The following is a 23,470-nucleotide window of genomic DNA, read 5'->3' as shown; positions in this document are numbered from 1 at the left end:
TATAGACGTCTTTACCGTTTTCTCTGCTCTGTCTTCTTCTGCTGGTCAAGTTAATGGCAGCCCCTGTGTGTGATTAAATTAAAAAAAAAAAAAAAAAAGGGTTGTCCTGTCTACATGTTGAGCACTCCGCTGGTCAAAGTTGCAGCTCTGTTAACACACATTACTAGTGAACCATATTCCCTGTTTCCATTAGAGCTACCAAACAGGAAGTGAGTTCATATGTCATCAACACTCTTGACCCATTTTTGGGTCAGAGTGCAGTTTACCATTTGGAGAAATAGCAAGAACCAAAAAATGTCATTTGTTTCCAAACTGATGATCTGTTTGCTTTAAATCAGTGATTATTGTGCTGGCACCACTTTTTGTTTGTATAAATAAATAATAATAGAGAACTTGTTTTTCCCTTCAGTGCTCACAGCCACACTTTTAACACAATGAGATCAAACTGCAGGCTATGACCCGCTGAACTGCTTGGCCCCCTCATCGCTGCTTACAGCTAGCTTTCCAAATGTCTTTCCCATCTGGAATATAAAGAAATTTGGAGTGAGATAGCAGTTTTAATTTTGAAATTGCATGGTGTTTATTTTTAGTTCTTTCTGCCTTAACTGCCTTCCTGGTCAGTGGACCACAGTATGGTGGTTGAAGGGAGAGGCCAGACCTCAGTGTGTGAGCAGAGGAGCTTGTGGTTGCTTCTCTGGACTTGGCCATCACAGGGCCACTGTGGGTTCAAGTCCTGGGCAGGAGACAGCTAAAGAAGTCTCTGCCTCTGATAATCTGGTAGCACTTATTCCTGGATTAAGAGCTGTTTAAAGTGCATCAACCTGGCCTGGTTGTACATTGTAATTCCTGTGAAGTAATCCACACTGATTATATAAAGAGCGCCTAAAGTGACACTGGTTAGAGGATAGATTTATGGCTATATGGAAGAAAAGATGGGTGTACAGATGGGGATTAGTTAATGGCAAACTTGTGTAATTCACTGCAAGTTTTTTTTTTTTTTTAGTTTTTTTTCTTGCCTTTGTTGATTTTGGTCTGCAAGTCAAACCCATGTGTGGGGAATTGCATTTCTTGGTTCCACAGTTGGCTAATTACTGGTTACAGCTGCAGATTCAGCCCAGTGTTTTGTGCAGTTCAGGTTGTGATACAGAGTGAAGCTGAAAGAGTACAAATATTTTGTTTGGTCTTGTTATCTAATCCATCTTTTTCAGTATGTAAAGTATAATTTAAAGTATAATATATACAGTATAAAATAGCAAAATGACAAATCTACCTGTAATAATGTATTTTGGTTTTTTGGATTGTAATTTAGTGGCATTTGCACAGTCATAATTATAGGGCTTATACAATTCAGTTTAGTTTTATTTATATAACACCAAATCACAAGAATAGCCACCTTAAGGAGCTTTATATTGTAACGTAAAATTTCTCTCTACAATATCTGATAGAAAACCCCAACAATCAGATGCCCCCCCATGAGCAAGCACATGGCAACAGTGGGAAGGGAAATCTCCCTTTTAACAGGAAGAAACCTCAGGAAGAACCAGGCTGCTTGGGGGTGAGGGGTGGGTGACAGGACGAAAGACACGCTGTGGACGAGAGCCATTTAATTATTAATAATAACTAGTACCGTAGTTAAATGCAAAGCGGCATATACAGTAAGTACAAAAGAGTGAAAAGAAGTGAGTGAAGGTGAAATGCTCAGTGCATCATGGGAAGTTTGCATTTTCTCCCTGTGCCTGTGTGAGTCCTCTCCAGGTGTGACTGTGAATGGTTGTCGGTCTCTCTGCGTTAGCCCTGTAACGGACTGCCAACATGTCCAAGGTGTGTTCCAGCCCCTCCTGTAACTCTGAAATGGATAAGTGGAATAAAATAGATGGATGGACAAAAAGGCTAACCTCTACTGGCTTATGGTCATGTAGTACATATTTTTTTCAAACATTAAGGAAACCACATTTGGAAACGTAAAGTTGACATTCAACAAAAATACGTTGTTTCTGGGATTGTTGAGTGTCTTACAGGTTATTTAAGGCCCAGCTACTGGTCACTCCATACAGTATGATTTAAAGTGTCTTCTCTGTCATGCAACATTTCATATTACTATCCCTCTTTTTATTTTCAAAGGCATGTCAGTCCATAGGCATAAAAAAACAGAAGGGAAAAAAAAAGAAGAAATCATGGGCCTAACTTGGGCCCCTATGCCTGGTTTTCCTGTCAGGCCAGAATCTGTCTTGTAATCTGGAGAATCACTTGCTTCCCGCTACCGACTATGTGCAGAATAGATGTGCTTGTTTTCACTCACAAGTCTTTTTCTATCACGCCCTGCCTCACCTGAAGAACATCTACAAATAAGACTTGCAGATGTCTTGGGAAGGGCACGATCTCCTCACCTGTCTCCTGCGTCAACCCCGTTCTTTGCCTCATCCCCCGATGTCTCCTTTAGAAAAATGATATTCAGCTCCGCTTCTACATCTTTTTATATTCCCAATAATCGTTTGGTTTGGGCAGCAAACAAGACAGCTCCGAGCCAGAGAGTGAGTTGGAGAGAGACTGAAAGTTATCCCAACCAACCACATGTTTTGTTTCAGCTCTCAAATATGACACAGTCCTTGAGTGCTGTAGTGCAGTAATGCAGAGTGGCTGAACAGATCAAAGCTGTAATGTCTTTCCCAGGGTTGTTCTTTCACGTTTAATTAAGTTACTGTCATATGCGGAAGGAAATTGAACTGCATCGGACCAGGCAATAACTGGTCCGATTTAAAAAACACATGGTTTTGCATGTTAAACTTATGTTTACATGTGTTGTGCATTAAGAGAGAAATTCTTGCAGGCTGCCTATGTAAGTAGTATTTATGGAAGGGTATCATTGCCTTTGTTGCTTTACAAAGCCCAAGTGAGGGCTGACAAAAAAGACAGGTTACTGGAGTTCAACGTATTTGTACAAATCGTTGTTGGTTTAGACACTCGGATTGTTGATGGTGCAGAGCAGTGCCACTCTCTGCACTCGCATCATATGTACGCCCTCCTATAATGGTATTTGTTTTCCTTTCCTCTGCTTCGCTGTTGGAGCCGCTGTCCCGTGGAGCTGACAGACTCTGAATATAAATAGGTTAATATCTCCAATTTGGAGGTCAAACAGACAAGTGAACAGTCACTCTCATTCTTCATCTCTTTGACCACAGTCTGGTGATGACAACCATTCAAGACCAGACAAATCATACCTCCTCTGCAAAGTCATCATATGTGATGATAGTTTATCAGACAGGAGAGCAGCGAGATAAGAGGCAGCAGACTGCCAAGCTCGTTCAAATCTGCATGACTTCTCTGCAACCTTGCACAGTTTTTCATTGTAGAGCACTGACAGGAGCTGATAAAAGAGCCTTCTGTGGTTCACGGCGAACAGACATAGACCTGAAATATGCTACGCATGTGTCTGTGGAGCCATCGAAACAGCAAAGTTTTTAAAATATTTAAAGAAAGTTACTTGTCTAAAATTCTTACGAGTCATTTGTGTGTAGCTTTAAAGTTGTGTGCCTGCATGGGCGTGAAACACAAATAGTTATTCAAACCCCCTGGATGTCAGTGCCATTTGTTCAGCTGATGTGTGTCATTCAATTCAGAAGCTCCCAAAGCATCTTTCCACTGTCAATGCTCATAAATATCTCTTAACACAGCATTTTGAATACATGCTGACTGTGCCTTTTTCCTGTTTAGCCCGATGACTGTGCCCTTCAGCTGTCCCATAATGGAAGCTACTTGGACCTGGAATCTACGCTGGCAGAACAGCGAGATGAACTGGAGGGATTTCAGGAGGATGGAGGGTAAGATAATAATCGCCGCCATTTCTGTCTCCACTCTCGGCGAATGTGCACAGCCGCCGAAATGAAGAACATTCTCTACACTGTGCTGAATTTAAAAAGCTGAAATAAAACTAGATTCTGGCGTTAAAAAACTTGGCCTTAATATTCCTTGCACTTCAAAAGGTGCTGCTCAGACTGATGCCAGAGCCACTCAAGCTGAAAACTAAAGTGGGACTGGCACGGTCTAGCAGGTGGATACAGTAATGTACGATGCTTGCCAGATTTTGATTGTCCAGGAATAGATTGTTCCTGTTGCTGTGGTCAAATAGCGGTGCAAATACTTTTTTTCTTTTGGGGGGGGACTGAGTGATTTTAAAGCTTTTGATTACAACAGTCTGACTTAAAAAAATCTTGACAGTCAGGCATATTTCAGTACAATGTGAGTATTTTTAGTGGAAGAGAGATTTGAAGCAAGACAAGAGGGAAAAGCTATAGTATTTAATCCTTGCCACTGGGAATGCATATTAATAAACATTTTTACTATATTCCTTTGCCTAATTTAATACTATTAAAGGGATTTGTCTAATGATACTTATTTGGATCTAGAATGAATGATCCCTTTTCCGAATGATCCTTTTTTGAACTGTGCCTTCCTCTATTAAAAGAACAGAGGAGAAGGTCTTTACTCCACCTGAGAGTCTCCTAGGAAAAAGAGACTCTGATTTTCCTCACATAGGTTTTGTGAGTCTCTCAAGGGTATTTTATCTGCATGCAGGTCACTAAAATGATCGTGTTTGTTGTATTTTTAAAAGACCTTGCAGTAGTAGCAGTTGCAGGATTTTATAAAGTTGGTTCGGTGGTGATACTGGTGCCCTTTTTTTAGTAGACTGAAAAATCCTGGAATTTCCATAAATTGATCTATTTGTGTCGAGTGGCACCAAGGTTGTAATCTTAACCACTTGTGTTCTAGTCATGTCTCATGAGTAATCACCCACATCTCTTTGTGACTTTACTTTGGTTCTCATTTAGAGCACTGGGGCAGCTACACAGTATACACCCTCCTAACACTCAGCTAACGATTTAGCCATATTGTTTCTGCGTAATGTGTAGGTAGATATTGCTTTGGCTTGACACAGCTCCTGGAGCTGGATGAAGAAAAAGTTCACAGTTGTGTTAGGTTAACTTCTGGTTCATACATTTTCCTTGGCCATTTACTTTATTGGCTCCATACATTTTTTTTTCATGTACTGTGCAGTATGTTGATACATCCTTCATGTACTGCCCACTTTAGATGATCACAAACCAAAGGTTGGCATGAAAGTTCCTGGTCAGTTGGACCACAAACATGTATGGATTTATTTGTCTAACTTGAAATTCATAAGCTGCTCTCTGGCTTGGTGTTTCTGTTGGAAGTTGGTAGTGCTGGCCTTTCCCAGTTCCAGCTGAAATTGTTAGGAGCTTATTGGAGGCTATTAAGAGCTGTGAGGTTAAAGTGGTCCACTTCTTCTCTCGTCAAAGACTGAGCCTGCATGGGTCGGTGTTGTGCCAGCTGGCACGAGCTGGTATGGATGTGTGTCATTAAACCCACACAGCGTTGTCTGAGGAGGCTGGGGGGGGGGGGGGTGAAGGTGGTTAGCCAATTATTTAGTAAAAATAGGGCAGTGCTGCTCATTGGCTTTTTGCAGTGCTGATGGGCCCAGAATTACGCCCCCCACTGCTCAGTGTTCTTGATTTGATGATTATTGAGCCAATAAAAGGTCTGATGAGGGATTTCACCCTTACTTGTTCCATTTTGTTTTGTTTTCGCTCTCATTTTTACTGCATATGATCTGTCAGCAGCAGTCATAACACCCAAGGATTTAACCTAAAGAAGAAAAAAAAAGCTGACTTGCCAGACAAAACCAACGGTTGTTTTTTACTTTCTGGGTTTTCCACGTTTATCTCAAAATAAACCTCCTGCAATAACTTCAGATGACAAGCGAAAATGATGCTTTCATCATGCTTTCACTATTTTAGCTTTAAGCTAAGTCACCTACTACTAGAAAAGGGAGTAGTGCAATAGTTCTGAGCTCCCCTGATCATTGGCAATTGAATCCATTTGTAATTGATATTAATGACAGGTTACATTCCTGAGGCGCCTGTGTCATACCTAGTGTCTTTACAATCAGATTAAAGTATGATCCTCTGACAGAATGCAGCGAGAGCCAGGAGATATCCATGTCACGGGCGCTTAAGGGCCATAATCACTTCCACGCCACGTTATGTAGCTCAGCTATACAAGATTGTGACTCGTAAATCCCCTTGTCCCCTCTCTGATACCACCCCACTTCTGGTTACAAACTGACCATGTAGTTCAGACACGTGCACAGGCATATCTGCACAGTTCCTGGCAGAGTGTGTGTGTATTCTAGCTGTGATAGATTGACACACACGCTGTTTTTTTGGCACTGTAGTTGGAGGTGGAGTATGCGGGACGTGTTCTCGTAGGACCAGGATGGATAGAAAAGTTGTAGCAAATTTGTTTTTGATCTTTTAGGGGAAAAACAGTGTTGTGCGATAGTGTTGAGTTATGTGTCGAGCTTGACACATTGTAAGACATATTCCCTGGCTTGTCTTTATAGGATAACATGAAATGCTGTTATTGACTGGATAATGGATTCAGCATGTGGATTTTTTTTTAGTATTTTCTTTCACCTTTTCGCATTTCACGCTGTAGTAGATGTAATTTCTGTTAGAAAGCCAGCAATTATATGCTGAAAATGCTCTTGCTGGTTTTATTGAGTGTTTCTGATGTGTTTGACAACTATTCAAAAGTCAGACATATTAAAAATCTATCCGTTCTTGCTCTGAAGGCCTCAGAAATTCAGCGTTTCTCATCACATCCTTTCATGTCTCCGAGGGCAGCTCTGCTTTCTTTATTTTCGCTTTTTTTCTGACCCACTTGGACATTGTTTCATAGATGCTCGAAGCACACAAGGTTTTCATTTGAAGAAGAAAAAGTTGACTTGAAAAGAACCAGAGTAATTGTCAGAATTAAAACTTTACCCCACCTGGCTTACTCGGGCACTGGAGGTCCCGCTACAGACGCAGTGATACGGGAGCCTTCTCGAACAGGGGTGTCCAAGAAGTGCTGAGTCAGTAGACCTCAGCGGGGCCTTCTTGTCTGGCATTAATTGGTCTTTGAGGGGAAGCACTGGCTTTACTGTATTCCAAGTATGTGTGTTCACTTTCTGTGGGTACACATTTTGTGATGTTTTATAAACAGGGCCAGTAATGCTCCCTTAGATAAAGCCAGAGAGCATTGAGCTGGCAGGCATCCACCGGTCCAGTTGCTGCTGCTCTGTGTGAGGATTAAGCCCGAGCTTTATGAGGTGCTGTACAACGGGGCAGTAAAGGGGCAATCAAGATGGGGAACGTAAGGTTTTATTTTTTTAATTTTTATTTATTTATTTTTTTTGTCGGGTACAGTTGTTAACTTTCTGCAGCTGCATTCCTGTTTGCTATGTTTGATAGAGAAATTGATGATGATGAGCATTTGGTTGGTGCCTTGAAATGCCCACTACTTTTTATAAATATTCATACAAAATAACAATGTCCATATGTTTTCATTTAATCTATTATCAAGTGCTCTACTTTTGACCATTCGACTTGTGTAATGGTCAGGAAGTATGACATAAGTAGGAAGTAAGTGGTTTAGATTGCATTCAGTCCTTTCGTGATATTATAAAAAGTAGTAATTCAGTGATTCACCTATTTCAGAAGCTTCATGTATATTATGAATCAAGGTTAATTTGGCTCACAAGATTTTCATGGCTCACTATTATATACCAGCATGCCCCCAATTTGTTATTTAGCTGACATTCTTTATAGTTTTCATTGTTTAAGAAGGTTTGGGCTCCATCTTTTATAGGCCTGCAGCACTGTCTGCAGGAGTGTTCAATTTTCAAGTTTAATTGGTGGTGGTGGGGGTCGGGGTCTGAAAACCTCACTTATATTCCATGCACGTTTGTTTAATTTGATAATGAGCACGTTGGCCTGTGTAGCCTCAGGTCTTGGTTAAGCACAGGGATACTGTTGCATCTAAGCGGAGAGAAAGCAGACATTCGTGACAAAATGGGTCTAGTTACCGATTTGCCTCAACAGCATCACAAGGGATAAAGTTCCTGTTTGCCGTCTCATCTCGCAGCGAAGGGCCCTGTTGACAGATGTTGCTCCTGTGTCACCTCTGCCTGTTGCGAGATATTATATTTGATAAACAGTGAGGATAAGCAGACTTCCCCTGTCATGTCACGCGCTTGTGCGCGTATCAGCTCGGCCTCCCGCTGACTGGTTGGGGCAGGAAAAATGTCAGTGTGTCAGTCTGTCTGGGTCTGTTTGTATGTGGCGAAGCAGCAGTAGGAAGTGCCTTCTGCACCGATACAGTTTTTTCTCTTTCTGTCAGAGCCGCTCACGCCCGACGGTTTGAAAGTGACAGTCTGCTGCTGGCACTGCGCCGGTCAGAACAATCACACAAACTCTGTGCAGCCAGCATAAAAGCCCATTTGTCAGTGAGCCAAATTAGGAAGGGAGGGTAGGGGGGTGTTGCGCAACTCTACCTGCTGTGCTCTTGTCTACATTTGGCCTGCTAGGTTTGTTTGTGTTTTTCTTTAGGTAGTTGGGAGGTTAAAGGCCCAATGAAGGATCTAACCTCAAGCAAAATGGTGATCAACCAACCCACTTTATAATTTTTTTATTTTTAAAATGAAAGTAATTAAAAACTGTTAAATGATTAGGTCTGGGAGTACCACACACCGAGTATGGGAGCAGCAAAGTATTGAGAGTTGAACTTTTGCAAACTTCAGTGTCTGTTCACAGACACTAGAGAATTAACTTTTGAGGGATCTAAACTGTTCTCACATTCACTATCAGGACTGAATAGCATTCAGGGGCATTGTTGTCTTCTTTGTTTTTGATTTTCATTCGCACATTGTGAGCTCTTGACAGGATGCTGACAGGGTCTTGGCATATCTCCATTAACGCAGGGGGTGGAGCTGACCTCAGAGTTGCTCCCATCCTTCATTTTCATTGATGAAGACCTTTTCCCTGATCTGCTTCCTGCTGTGTTCAAACTGCAAATGTTGCCTGAAACGGAACAGAATAACTTGTTGAAAAAGGCTCGAAGATCATTTTGCACCATTTAACAACAGCTTTTCAGCTCCATTATCCTGTCAACATGTGCACCTATGTCTGGCACGCACATGAAAATTGAAATGATCACAATGGTCCAATACCTTCTGACATGTTGCTTTATCTCCGTTTGTCTTTTGTCTTTGTAGACGAGGAAAGAAACACGGCATCATTCTTCGAACGCAGCTATCAGTCAGAGTTCACGCGTGCATCGGTGAGTAATAAAACTGTGCTCCAAACTCGGCATTTGTCACATTTCCCTCTATAATTTGTCTCCTTCTGACTACATCAGCTTTAATTAGCTCTGTCACCAGTTGATTATTTTATGTAGATCCTTGTAAAAGTTGCACAGCAGCACTTGTGGAAAAAAGCCAAGTGACTGCAGCGTTTCAGCAACAGTACGAACACAGAGCACTGGCACGGAGCAAACCCTGAAAACATTTTATGTTTTTGGACTTACTGGGTTCTGTCACTTTGTTTAATTGGGCCTCCTGGTATCTTTGAGTAATGTGAGGGAACCAGCATAGAGCTGAGTGAAAACATATGCAAACATGCATGCACATGGCATGTGTGCCGACCCATACGCTCACACACAAAAAGCCTTTTGATTAAACTGAGGATGGCTAATCTTTTACTAACTGCATTGTACTGTCTGATTTAGATTTAGCTACTTTATTTTTCCACATCTTTATGGAAAGATTAAACCAACAAGGTTTTATCTGTTTTGTTACCTTTTTAAAATATTTTTAATACAATAAATTACTCCACATGCTTTTAAGAAGTCATTTTCCAGTAGAGCATTGAGGCTGTCGGTAGTGTCATTCGGAGGAACACATGCCTCCTCTGCAGGCATCAAGTGCAAAAATAACCCAAGGTCTGCAAAGGCTATTAGGCTGTAAATTGTCAGATTTTATATTTGGCTGCTTGCAGTACAAGTGAACCAAAAACACAGACATTTTTCATTTGAATGAGGTCACTATGATGAGAGAACTATCTGAGGGTCCTTCTTGGTTGTTTATTGTACCTGCTGATGATAATGGAAAGGTTGGGAAAATTGCTCGTTCAGGGACTGATGAGACAACGGAGAAACACAGCTTTTCCTCCAACCTGATTAACTCAAGTTTGCGCATGTTGATTGCAAAAAAAGGATTTCTCTTTCATGTGTTTTACACTGTAATTATGTAATTGATACAGTAGACCTATCATATGTTATGCATTGTTAAATTCTTGTTGTTAACGATACTGATTTAATAACAGTGGATAACCAAAAGTCATTTCTAATCAGTGCTTGATGTAACATGTCACACGTTTAACGTGGCTGTACTTGTGAATATTTGGCTGAACACAACTCACAACTGAACTGGCTTTCTTCTCTCCTCCTGCTGGTGCTTGGCTTAGCTTAGTGGAGCCTGGGGAGTGACCGACAGACTTGCTGCTCTTCTCTAAGTGGATGATGACCCTCTTTCTCTCTAAGTTGACAGCCACCTGTTGCCCCTCTCCAGTCTCCCTCGGTGAATGCCTGGGTGGTTAGCTGATTTATTTCCTCAAGCTGAGGTGGTCACTGTTACTGTAAATTGTCCAGACATTTGAGCCTAATTTTATCTGACTAGTGAGCTTACCTCGTAGCCCCATGAGTACAGAATTACTGGGTGATTTTCTTGTTATGTGTAGTACATAATTCATTAGTTTCCCAAGCACAAATGGCGTGCTATACTTCAGGCTTTGCCCTTGCTCTGTATTAACGGATGGAGTATTTCTCTAAAATGCCTATAAATTTCAGTGACTTTGTTCTTTAGCTGGCCACATTCTTTTGTCTGCATATAATTAATAATCACGTGCAATAAAATAAAAAGAAAGCTGCACTCTGTTGTAATAAAATATGTTTGTACAAGAGCCAGTAATAGATGTACGGAGGCATTAAAGTAGCTTTAACACTAAGATTGTCTAAAGCTCTGGATTTTCTTTTTCTTTTTTGCACACTTAAGCACACTTAAGATTGTGTGCTAGAATAGTACACCCACGTCGTTAAGATATTCTGTTTATCCTAGAGGCCCCCTTCATGAACATGAGTGATGAGTTGGTTACAGCGGTGTGTATTCTAATCGGTATCATTTAGCACTATTTTGTGGAAAACACGTTGCGTGTATTTCAAGTTTGAATTAAGCCGTACATTGCCTTGTTTACGTTATCTGGGTTTTTTGGCTTTCTCCAAATGTACTCATCACAGGGGCAGCTTTCTATTTGTCTGTCTGTGTGTATGTGTCATGAACCACAGCGAGACCTAATCCGGGCTTCCTTAATCATAGTCATTAGCACTCACATGCATATGTCAAGACAGAAATCTGTGCAACAGAGGGGAGGAAGGAAATGCTTCACCCAAGGAGTTAATGGTTTATTAAACTGCTTTTTACTAATCCGCTGCTGTTGTAATCACAAAGTGAGATCATCTGGTTTCTTTGTGTGCTAAAAGTACCTACCTGGCATTAAACTATGTTTTAGCTAAGCGTATTTTCATTATCTTGAGCTGTTTTATAATCGCTAACATTTACGATAAATGAAGCCTAAATGACTTGTGTTCACTTTTATGGTGTTCAGGTGACTGTTTGACTAGATTGGCTTGTTAGTATGAGCCTTCCTGGAGCTTAGAGGCCATAAACAGTGCTGGGCAATGATGAATGTAATGAATAACAGTGGAATGGATATCTCACTATAAAAGATCCAGAGCACTATGTGGAGGCAGTCTGAAGCTGTTTAGGTATTTGTATTTATGTCATAAGGTTTCATTTGATTCATTTTTTGTCTTTGGATAACCTGTAGAAGTTATAGTTTGAGCTTTGTTTGCATTTTGTAGGACCAGCATAGCAGCTCGGGATTTAGACAATAACCTCAGTGCGTTAGCGTCGGGCCCGGTCTGTTTAGATCTTTAGGCTGTTATTGTTGTTGGTGAACTAGATGTGGTATTGAGGGCCTGATTAAAGCAATCTCGTGATTATTTTCCTGTTGTCTGCCAGTCCTCTTTTTAAGTGCAGTTTTGTTTCTGAAGCTGCGGGAGTTGCTGTGTTGTCATGGCATGAAGAGGCTGAAGACAGACAGATGTATTAGTGTGAGCCGCAGAATGTTTTAATAGGGATACCAAGTTAAGAATTAACAAATGTCACATGTGCTTTGTAATCATTAGCAGTTCTCACAAAGTAAAAATTCCAAAATAGCTTTCTGTGGAATCATATGTGGATATAGACTCAGTGGGCTGCGATGGGCCCGCTTTTGCCTTCGAAGTTGCCTTAATTCTTCTTTACTGATTCAACAAGAGGCTGAAAACATTTCTCAGAGAGAGATTTGTCTATCTTATTGTTATGATGGCATCACACACACAGTTGCTGCAAATTTGTCGATTGCACATCCATGACGTGGATTGAAGTGAAAACTGGGAACTGTGGAGGTCATTTGTTCGAAGCAGCCATCAGAAGATGGGCACACTGTAGTCGTAAAAGTATAATCGTGGTTAGCAATGATACTCGGGTAGACTGTGTGGTTTAATAATGCAAAATGTGTTCCAAGAAAATATCCCAAATGCCATTACACCACAACACCAACCTGAAACATTGATGGAAGCCAGGCTTAATCCCTGTTTTCATGCTCACACCAAACTCTGATCGCACCATCTGAATGTTACAGCAGAAGCTGATTTCTGTCTGGATCTGCTTCAAGGTTCAATGTCTCGTGCGCGGTTACAATGAGTTGTTAATTGACTTACTCTCTCCTTCCTATCAGCTATCAAAGTAGTCTAGGCCAGCGATCCCCAACCCCCAAGCCACCGAGTCATTTGGTACCGGGCCGTGAGAGTTGAGACTCGGGTGTGAAATGTATGCTTTTCAGGGTTTATATCGGTTTTTAGCGTTATTTTGTTATCGTTTTTATCGTTAACTCGGTTTTCCTGGGTCTTTTCACATGTGTTATGAATAAATCTTTTTTTCGGTACCGGTACTAGTTTTATTTTGTTGTATTTATCTGCGACACCTTAAAGGCAAATATTGTTGGGCACAAATCGGTCCGTGGCGCAAAAAAGGTTGGTGACCGCTGGTCTAGGCCATTTCCCTCTAACTTCAGGGTAGCAACAAGGCATTTTCAAATGCCTTTTTGTTTTTCCATTTTCTCTTTTTAGACCATTCTCTATAAATCCTAGAGATTGTTATGTGGAAAATCCCAGTAGATCAGCAGTTTCTGAAATATTCATATCAACCCCTTTGGCATCAACAACCATCCCATCTTCAAAGTCTCTCAGATCACCTTTTTTCCCCATTCTGATACTGTGTTTAATCGTCAGCAGGTCAACTCTACGATGCCTACATCTATTGAAATGCTAGAATGTGATTGGCTAATACTTGTTTTACTGAGGAGTTGAAGAGGTGTACCTAACAAACTGTCAGGTAAGTGTATATGATCAGAGCTTGCTCCTGTGCCAAATCGTGTGATTTATGCAAAGCTAAATATCTGATGTGGTAAATCTGTCAGCTGCAGTCTGCAAATTATGTTGTCACTGTAATACCCATAGAGAGCCATCACAAGTTAGGGTAGTGCAAAGCTTTTTCTTTCTTATTAGCAAATGCCTTCTATTGTCAGAGGTCGAAATCATACATTTCAAAGCTCAAGTTTGTTGATATTTCCCTTTGAGAGCAGGTTCATCTGTCAACACACTGATCCCAGCTGAAGAGTGGCAGCTGTAATCAGAGGCGACACATTCTCGCTGGATTATCTGCCTTGTCTTTTACAACCTCTTATAATCCGGGCTCAGGGCATGAATCATTGTGACCGCTCGTTGTTGACTTGTGTTTTCTCTTAAAGCTATAATTTTGTCAAATTGGTAGTTTTGATCTTCAGGTTCACAACTGAAAACTCTGTGGTCGTTAAAGTGGAAGACTATGAGCTGTAAATTTTCTTCAATTATCCCTCTGCACACCATGCTGGAAGATTAGTTCCTGGCAACTAACAGTGCACATTAAGAGCTTGGGCTCTTTACATGTTTGTTTGTCTAATTAATCTATTATTGTGTGTGTGAATGGGTGATGTCAGCACAATAGCTTAAAATGATAAGATCACCTGTGGGTTTTCGTGTTGCTCCCAGCCACAGTGTCTGTTTTTTCCAGACACCCTGCCAGATATGTACTTAGCGATCTGCACTTTTTGTCCACACACATAAAAGTAACTCCAGTAGTTAACTTGGTTATTAAAAACTTAGGATCTGCATGAAGTTTTTGCTACAATTTTGTAAGGAAACAAGGGATTTACTTTCCAAGTTAAAAATATTTATTTGAATTTCCTATTTGATTGTTATCACCATTTTAATCCTTCATGTCTGTCACGATGCATATTTAGATGGCTGTATGTACATAGAGAAAATCCCCAGGGTTGGAGTCACCACACTTTGGAGTCAAATCAAAGCAATAAAATCCAATAACAAGCCACATTTGAGGCAGGGGAGTGCCAGGCAAGAGGAGAATAATTAAAAACATGCATATCACATGGCACGTGGGAGACGTAAGATGATCAAATGGCCTGGACTGCCATCGCTTTCACTGGCCTCAAAGAGACTCCAAAATGGGATCATGGTCTCAGAGTCTCCCCAGGAGGCCAACCTAAACAACGCTGTGCCAAAGAAGAGAAATCTGAGGCAGCAAACAAGAAAAGTGAGGGGAATGGGTCTTGCTGTTCAAATCATAGCTGATAGTAACACGAGATCACTGGAAGGCTCATCTCACACTTTGACTCATTCTGCTTTTTTAAATGTTCTTTCTGTTTGGCCGTGAGCCCAACAGCCACATGCAGTGAGATAACAACGTGGCTTAGGTTAATGTGGCGTTTACGTGCAACAGTGCAGCTCAGTGTTTCCGTTCATTTTGCGTTACGTCCCTCTGTCGTCGCCCCTAAAATACAAAAATGTTCCATATATATAAAAATCTATTTAACGGGATTAGAGTTAATTGCTCTGCTGTAGATTTGCTTCACATATTGCACAAATAGACTTCTACATCAATTCACATAAGCGCCCTCATCTGTTCGCATTCACTCGCACACACACTCATCCAAAGGTATGCACATATTAAGAAACCATCTGTTTCTAGTTGTAAGGCCCCTCAGCGCTGCTCCTCACCCATCCAGAAAAGAAGCTCGCTGTCTACATTTTCATCCACGAGCGGAGTGTTTTTTTCCTGCTGTGTTTACAGGACTGCCAGAGAAGGCTGAGTGTGCAGCCTGACCAGGGGACTAAACATTGTCCCTGTGGATAAGAAGGGATGTTTCAGTGCTGTAAATTCTCTGTTTTACTCTTCCCCCTTCACTTCTGACAGCTGCCCAGACTTTTGTAGCAAAATCAGATGACTGATAGGTGAAACTTTTGCAGGTTATAAGAGAATATAGTTTGTCCAAGATGCACATTACGGCGTGTATGTTGGAGAGCTAAGAGTGGATGCTATGCGAACCAGACCACCACTGCTGTGAGACTGTTGAAGTGGACAGGTGTATAACCTCGGTAACCACAGTTTTTTAAACAGCTGAAGCTGGTGGGAGGAGTCTTTTTTTGTTGTTGTTTTTGTGCATAAACCCTGCATTTAATCGCTGTATGCGCAGAAATGTTTATTGATGTCTTTGCAGGAATCTATTTTGGGTTTAGAGTTGAGCTTTTAGGTGTCTTTACTCTCCATCTGTCCTCCTTGAATGGAGGACAAAGAAGAGCTGAGTGAAATGTTGCATTCTGTTGGTTGCTATGTTTCTTAACTATTTGTTTGGCGTCAGATTTCTGTCATAAGTCACAATCGCCATGAATCTCAGTAACCACAGAGGTGTTTTTTCTAAAAATCTGGAGATAACATAACGAGCCTAATGGGACAGGAATTGAAAGAATTCTTCAGTATCACATTAATTTGGTGAAGGTCATCAGTACTTACTACTCCTGTAGAGCAAACATTGATTTCTAATAGTTGGGGAAGGGGGAACTTCACTTTGTAAAACAGTGTATAAAGAAGTGTAATCTAAGGTTTATGTTGTTTTCATGGTGTCACTAAATACCCATTCGCAAGAAGGGTAGTTCCTCCCTTGATGTAGATTCAAGAGAGATCTACATCAAGCGCAGTGTTAGCTGTAAGAGTGTCCGTATCCTAAGCAGAAACCTGAAACGCCTGATAGCTGCTCACTTCTACATGTGCAGGTGCTGAAACTGTGCAAGTAATACTGAAGTAATATTGAACATCTGGGTGTTTAAAATGATCCGAGTTTGTTTTATCAGGCCGCTTTAGACAGAAATCTGATGCCTTAGATTCATTGTGGAATTCTGGTCGTTGTTTCCTTGATTATTTGGAACGACTGCTTGTTCTTTAAAAGGAGTTAGAAAAGCTAATTATTGAAAAATGTTCATAACAACTTTATGAAGGTTCTTCAGTTAATGTTTTTTTTTCCCAACAGAAATGGAAATGATAAATTAAAGAAAGAACAGCAGTTGCAGTTGTCCTTTTTAGCATCTAGGCAGCGCATCGCTCATCCCAGAACTGACTTAAACTGTTAAGTGACAATTACAAAAAGTTGAAGTATTTTTGTCTCTTAGGTTGAACTCATTAAGCTGACAGGTGCAGATTTTAATCTGCTACTGATTTTTTTTATTTGCTTTATGGGTTTGATATTCTAAATATGCCCCCATACACTGAACCGATGCATGCATCCTTGTGTTTTATACCTCTGAACTTTCAGGTTGTCTTTAATTTATCATCTTTGTCATATTTGAGATCTGAGTTTGGGGTTATGGTCATACTGTATCGGCAAGGAGAATCTGAGTGCCAGTCTTGACTAGAAAGAAAGAAAAAAGAAAAAAAAAGACCTGACCTTTAACTCAGTACCCCACTGGCCTTCAGCCAAATCCTAGTGGGCCATGCAATTCATCACACATCCTCCTTCACATGTCACGCTGGCTCCTTTTGTTTCCCTCAGCTTTGATGTCCGCTTCTTTGTAAGGAAATGTCTCTTTCTCTCTGCATCCATCAGGAGAATATGAGGAATGCTTAAGAGCCTGTTTGTCGTTACAGTAACTGTCACTCATTCAGTGTTGTTATTTCTTCTCTCACCTTGGATCAAGTACTGTTGCCACAGCTGGCTGGCTCTGAATTAGTTTACCATTGCTGTTTTGCTTTGAAGGGGGAATTATTGGATTTTCTAACATCCATGTGCTGAGATTGATTCGGTCTTAAGGCTGACATCAGCTGGAAAAATAAAGATTTATACGACCTCTTTAGGACTAAGCAGGAAGGGATGTGACGGTGATCTTTTCGCCACTCACGAAACTGGTAGAGATTTGTTCTCCTGTTGTGGAGAAGTGCTGGACTGTCACCTAATCTGAATCCTTCCCACTTCAAATCTTTGCCATTGTATAGGGCTACTTTGTTCTGTGGGAAAGTTGTAGATTCTTCCAGCTAATTCTGCCTTTGCATCTCTCTGACACATTTTGTATGAATTTGTATCAGGTAAACAATAGCTATTTGACTTCTTAGTGTAAAACAGATTAGGAATGTCATTTTTTTTTTTTTTTTATCTCTGCAGGACTCTTAACTGTTATCTAGCTCTGGAATATCTGCAGCCTCCACCTTGTGCTGTGGTAACTGGCTGCTTTCCAAAAGAAACTCCAGGAATATTCACCGCAAGTTATTTGGCAAAGGCACAAAGTATGCTGCGTTTCGCGGTGATGTGTTAATGATTTGAAAGCTATCCGCTTGTGTTCGTGTTCTCCAAAGTATCGACCTCCACCCAGAGTGCAGGCATGATACGCAGCTGTGGAATTATTGTGGATATTGCAGACCATATATCGATCCAATATTAACTGTGCCTTCACAGCTAACAACGGGTATCTGTTTCTCTTTATCATCTTCAAACACGTCCAAGGCCGAGCAGCAAGTGCAGTCGTTATTTTTAGAGCTGATGTAAGCTCAATCGCAGCCCATAACTGGGATAAGGAATACAGTGGGGCAAAAAAGTATTTAGTCAGCCACCGATTGTGTAAGTTCCCCCACTTAAAATGATGACAGAGGTCAGTAATTTGCACCAGAGGTACACTTCAACTGTGAGAGACAGAATGTGAAAAAAAAATCCATGAATCCACATGGTAGGATTTGTAAAGAATTTATTCGTAAATTAGGGTGGAAAATAAGTATTTGGTCACCTCAAACAAGGAAAATCTCTGGCTCTCACAGACCTGTAACGTCCTCTGTAAGACGCTTTTCTGTCCCCCACTCGTTACCTGTATGAATGGCACCTGTTTGAACTCATCATCTGTATAAAAGACACCTGTCCACAACCTCAAACAGTCAGACTCCAAACTCCGCCATGGCCAAGACCAAAGAGCTTTCGAAGGACACCAGGAAAAGTATTGTAGACCTGCACCAGACTGGGAAGAGTGAATCTACAATAGGCAAGCAGCTTGGTGTGAAAAAATCAACTGTGGGAGCAATCATCAGAAAATGGAAGACATACAAGACCACTGATAATCTCCCTCGATCTGGGGCTCCACGCAAGATCTCATCCCGTGGGGTCAAAATGATCATGAGAACGGTGAGCAAAGATCCCAGAACCACACGGGGGGACCTGGTGAATGACCTGCAGAGAGCTGGGACCAAAGTAACAAAGGTCACCATCAGTAACACACTACAACGGCAGGGAATCAAATCCCGCAGTGCCAGACGTGTTCCGCTGCTGAAGCCAGTGCATGTCCAGGCCCGTCTGAAGTTTGCCAGAGAGCACATGGATGATACAGCAGAGGATTGGGAGAATGTCATGTGGTCAGATGAAACCAAAGTAGAACTTTTTGGTATAAACTCAACTCGTCGTGTTTGGAGGAAGAAGAATACTGAGTTGCGTCCCAAGAACACCATACCTACTGTGAAGCATGGGGGTGGAAACATCATGCTATGGGGCTGTTTTTCTGCTAAGGGGACAGGACGACTGATCCGTGTTAAGGACAGAATGAATGGGGCCATGTATCGTGAGATTTTGAGCCAAAACCTCCTTCCATCAGTGAGAACTTTGAAGATGAAACGAGGCTGGGTCTTCCAACATGACAATGATCCAAAACACACCGCCCGAGCAACAAAGAAGTGGCTCCGTAAGAAGCATTTGAAAGTCCTGGAGTGGCCTAGCCAGTCTCCAGACCTCAACCCCATAGAAAATCTGTGGCGGGAGTTGAAAGTCCGTGTTGCTCGGCGACAGCCCCAAAACATCGCTGCTCTCAAGAAGATCTGCATGGAGGAATGGGCCAAAATACCAGCTACTGTGTGTGCAAACCTGGTAAAGACCTATAGTAAACCTATAGTTTGACCTCTGTTATTGCCAACAAAGGTTATGTTACAAAGTATTGAGTTGTATTTTTGTTATTGACCAAATACTTATTTTCCACCCTGATTTACCAATAAATTCTTTACAAATCCTACCATGTGGATTCATGGATTTTTTTTCCACATTCTGTCTCTCACAGTTGAAGTGTACCTCTGGTGCAAATTACTGACCTCTGTCATCATTTTAGGTGGGGGAACTTGCACAATCGGTGGCTGACTAAATACTTTTTTGCCCCACTGTATTTGTGTTGTAGAATCTTTAATGAAACATAATATCTATATTTTCTGCTCACGTTAGTTTGAACAAAGCAGTGGGGGTGGCACTCAAGAGTTTTGTAAAATGTAAAAAAATAAATGGGAGCTTCAGCCTTTTCAACAATGTGTGAACAAATACATGTAACGGGTATTACGGTTATCTAAGGAATGACAGTGGAGGACATTGTCGGTAATGTAGCAACTGTGTAATGTTTGCATCAATCACTGAAGCAACCACAGTGTTCTTACTTGGCTTTTGTTTAAGGCTACATCTGAAGCAGAAAACTGTCCACTGGAGACCCCAGTTAGAAAAAAAAAAAAGAGCTCAAGCATCAGGAGAATCTCCTCTTGCAGCCCACCCATGGCTCTTAAGGGGAACACTCAGAGTGGCCTCAGCAAGAGAAGACTGGACAACCTTTGTTGCATTCTTCAGAGCAGAAGAAAAGAACCATAGATAGAGAAGCGAGAGAAAGGCCCCAATGTCTTGTGTGAATTTGAGCCAAAAGCCTACTTAGGCGGTTCAGGCATGTTCAGGATGGTTCCATCTGAACTGCAGGTTACAAGAGAGGTCGACGCTAAAATGCACGCTGCGTTCACTGGTCAGCGACAGGTATATAAAAATCCCTTTATCGTGAGGAAGCATGGTGGAGCTGAGGTAATTTGGAAGCGGATACTGTTCTTAAATTTAACAATAAATTTTTGTGTGAAAAAATAATAATAATAATTACACTTAAACAAACAACTTACCCAATCTTCCTCTGCGGTGAGAGCAAAAGAAACATTGTCTGCTTTTGCTTAGACTGCGTCGTAAAGAGGAGTGAAAATCTCAATTGGTGTAACCCATAAGTAATGTTTCCTGATGCTGTGAGGAAAGCGAGCCATGTTTACATCATTGCTGTGGTTAAAGCTGTGTAAAGTTGAGGCTCATCTTTCAGTGAGCATGTCAGACATTGTTCTGATCCATTTAGATCTACTCATATGTGTTGTTTGGTGGTTTTGTCAGTGGTCACTTAAGGATCATTGAGCGCACAAAGCACTTAAATATTTTGCATAGACTTCTTGTTTATAAGATAAAAGCCTGAATGTAAGCCTTTAATCTCTGTGTTTGGGAATATGAAAAATGTTTGAATCTCTCCCAGTGTCTGGACCTCAGAATTGAATGACATCAGTGGCAGCTCTCTCTGTCTGTTCTCTACTATTATGAATGCCTTTTGTATTAGCAAGGTTCAACACAAAAGCTAAATGAAGCCGTGTAGGGTTTCACTCTGAATTTTCTCTTCCGAGACACACGCAAACACAGAGGGTGGACACATTATGCTAACATCTGTTTGTTAAATAAAAATCGATTGCATTATCATGATTCGCATGCGCCAGTTAAACACCACCACCAACTATAATCTCAATCAGCAGTTTTCTGATGCACCGTCATCTTGTGTACTTGTATGAAAACATGCAGAGCAAAGGCTGAAAATAACACCTCCCAAGCAGCAAATGGGGGGAAATTTTCAGTCTGATCTTAGTAAATCTCAGAGGGCTATCCGTTACCTTGTTGGGTAGATACATTTACCAAAATATTCATGTGGGGGAAAAAACAAAAAACACTTTGCTTAGGTTGGCAAAGCATACTAACACATTTTTTCTGCTTTCAGCCAGTGTTTGACACTTTGGCAGCGTATGTGTTTTTTGACCTACCTGTATTTTGCCTCTACTCTGATTGGCTCAGTAACTCTAACCAAGCAAAGAGCACTAGCCAATCAGACAAGTCACACATGTCAGTAAAAACTGCAACTGACGAAAAGGAATGTGTTTTGATTCTATTTTGGTCTATTTTTAAGTGTACGATAAAAGGACGACATCAAATCCAGAGGGTCTGCTGGCAAACATCAACTGTGATTCTGCCACATGTTTATTGGCAGGTATAAATAACGTGTACTCTTAGCCACCTGTTTTGTGGACATGATGATATGCTAGCAGGATCTGGCACACATTTCACTGCTGCACCACAGATACTCATGAGTCCATTAAAATGCAATCACTGCAGTCAACTTAAAAGAAAAGGATAGTCAGCCTCTCATCTATACTACAGGCTTTAATCACTTGTCTTGTGAGGCAGGAAGTATACCACCCATTAATGAACTTTATGTTGTAGACCACTGGTGACTCAGTGTGGCAAAAATGGTAATGCTTGGGAACTTTGTAATCCAAATCATTTGAGTTTAAGTTGAATATGACACGCAAAGAATGCTGCAGCTGCACATCTAATGTGTCCTCGTGAACCACATATGAGTCCCAGACTCCCTTGTAAGTTTCCACTGCTCCAGCTGAGTGAAGCACACAGCAAAGCGACAGAAGCAGCACCTCCAAAACTGTTTCCTGCACATCGGTCGATCGATTGCATGCCTCATAACTGATGGTTAAATTAATTTTGTTAACCAGTTACAGTCGGTGAACAGAGAAAACAGACACTGTAACACTGGATTTACACACTTCAGGTTTTTGAACTTTTTTTTTTTTACATCAGTTACAACAAAACTGGTGAAGTTTGAGCCGACAATCACAAGAAAATGCAACTGCAGGTTTTCACCATGATACTAGACAAAGAGGTACTCATACTTGCTTATGCACGCTTCGAATCATCTATAATTAAGTGCCTGCACACAAATAACTGGTGGATTCATTTAGCATATAAAATATTTGATATGCCTGTTGTCTGTGCGTAAAATTTACTAAAAAAGTTACTGTCTACATCTCTGCAAACCCCGCCTGTCTTATAAAAGCTGTCTGCTATGCTTTTCTACACACAAACACATTTATCTCGTTCTGATCAGACCAGCTAGATTCCAGCCACATGGGCGACTAGAAGAAATGCTGATTGTGATTGGTAGCTTTTTCGTCCCAATCCCACATTTACTGGAAGTGGTCACATGTGAAGCCCTCACATAAAAGCAGGGAGCAAAACAAAAACAAAACAAAATCTCAGACAGGGCAGACTATTCATGTAGTGCAATAGATCTGAAACAGTGATATGGAGAAACATAAACTTCAATAATCTTCTATTTGCAATGTTGTTTAGGTCTGTTTTAAACAAAAAAGGCATGAAAAATGACGCCATTATTGTTTTTTCTAATCTAGTATATTTGAAGGGCCATGATTTTATTCATACACTAAATTATTATTTTATAAAATACAACAACACATCCACCAAAAATGATACTAATCATTTATTATTGATAATTTATTATGATAGAGTAAAACTTGGCCTGGATATCTAAACCTAACATTACCATACTGTACTGTTGAGATTTTTCAGTTGTGACAAAGTCAGCAGTTTGAGGCTGGAGAAAAAGCTACAATACGTAAAATGACATTAAAAGCTACCCTCACTCCAGCCATATGTTGTCATCTGAGACCTTTGTGTCTGAGCATTTAGAGGAAGTGTTTAACCCTAACCTGCCAACCAGCCATGTTTTCCCTGCCTTGGCTTGCCCTGAGATAGAGACTCTCGTGTCATTTTGAACAAATTTAACTGGTTTGTTTTTCAGACTTGGCGTGCATTCACTGGGGCTCCATTGAAAATCATATGAGCCCATACTGCTATTATGAGATTAATGCACAGATAGTGGATGAAAGGGTGTTGTTGAAACGCAGTTTTGAATAGGCAAAGAAAGCACAAACGACAAAGAGAAATAGCAGTGTCTTCCATGGTCAAGAGGTTTCTTTTAAACATTTTTTCCAAGAGAAAAAATAAACTTTATAGACCCTTTAGTGGATGTTTTACAACAAGGATACGCCGCAGTGTTCAGCTTTCTTTGACAAGCTAAGCATAGATCCGCTTCTGACAGCGGTGTCAGGATCAAATGGGGTCAATCCTGTTTAACCCTAAGGGCC

The 23,470-nt window shown here is 41.0% G+C and overlaps 1 protein-coding gene across 5 annotated transcripts in view; it reads left to right on the top strand.

Moving 5' to 3' along the window:
* fhod3b (formin homology 2 domain containing 3b) overlaps positions 1 to 23,470 on the top strand; it is a 92,145-nt gene that overhangs the window by 3,259 nt on the left and 65,416 nt on the right. For all 5 annotated transcript variants that reach the window (XM_005738431.2, XM_005738430.2, XM_005738429.1 and 2 more), the window contains exons 2-3: positions 3,712 to 3,818; positions 9,113 to 9,177. In XM_005738431.2, the coding sequence (XP_005738488.1) occupies positions 3,712 to 3,818; positions 9,113 to 9,177 (172 nt within the window). The remainder of the gene's footprint in view (positions 1 to 3,711; positions 3,819 to 9,112; positions 9,178 to 23,470) is intronic.

Source organism: Pundamilia nyererei, unplaced genomic scaffold, assembly GCF_000239375.1.
Source record: "Pundamilia nyererei isolate P.nyererei 1_Seehausen unplaced genomic scaffold, PunNye1.0 scaffold00084, whole genome shotgun sequence".
NCBI classification, from domain to species: Eukaryota; Metazoa; Chordata; class Actinopteri; order Cichliformes; family Cichlidae; genus Pundamilia; species Pundamilia nyererei.
Note: the sequence above shows the minus strand (reverse complement) of the source record. Positions and strands in the feature narration are given on the sequence as shown.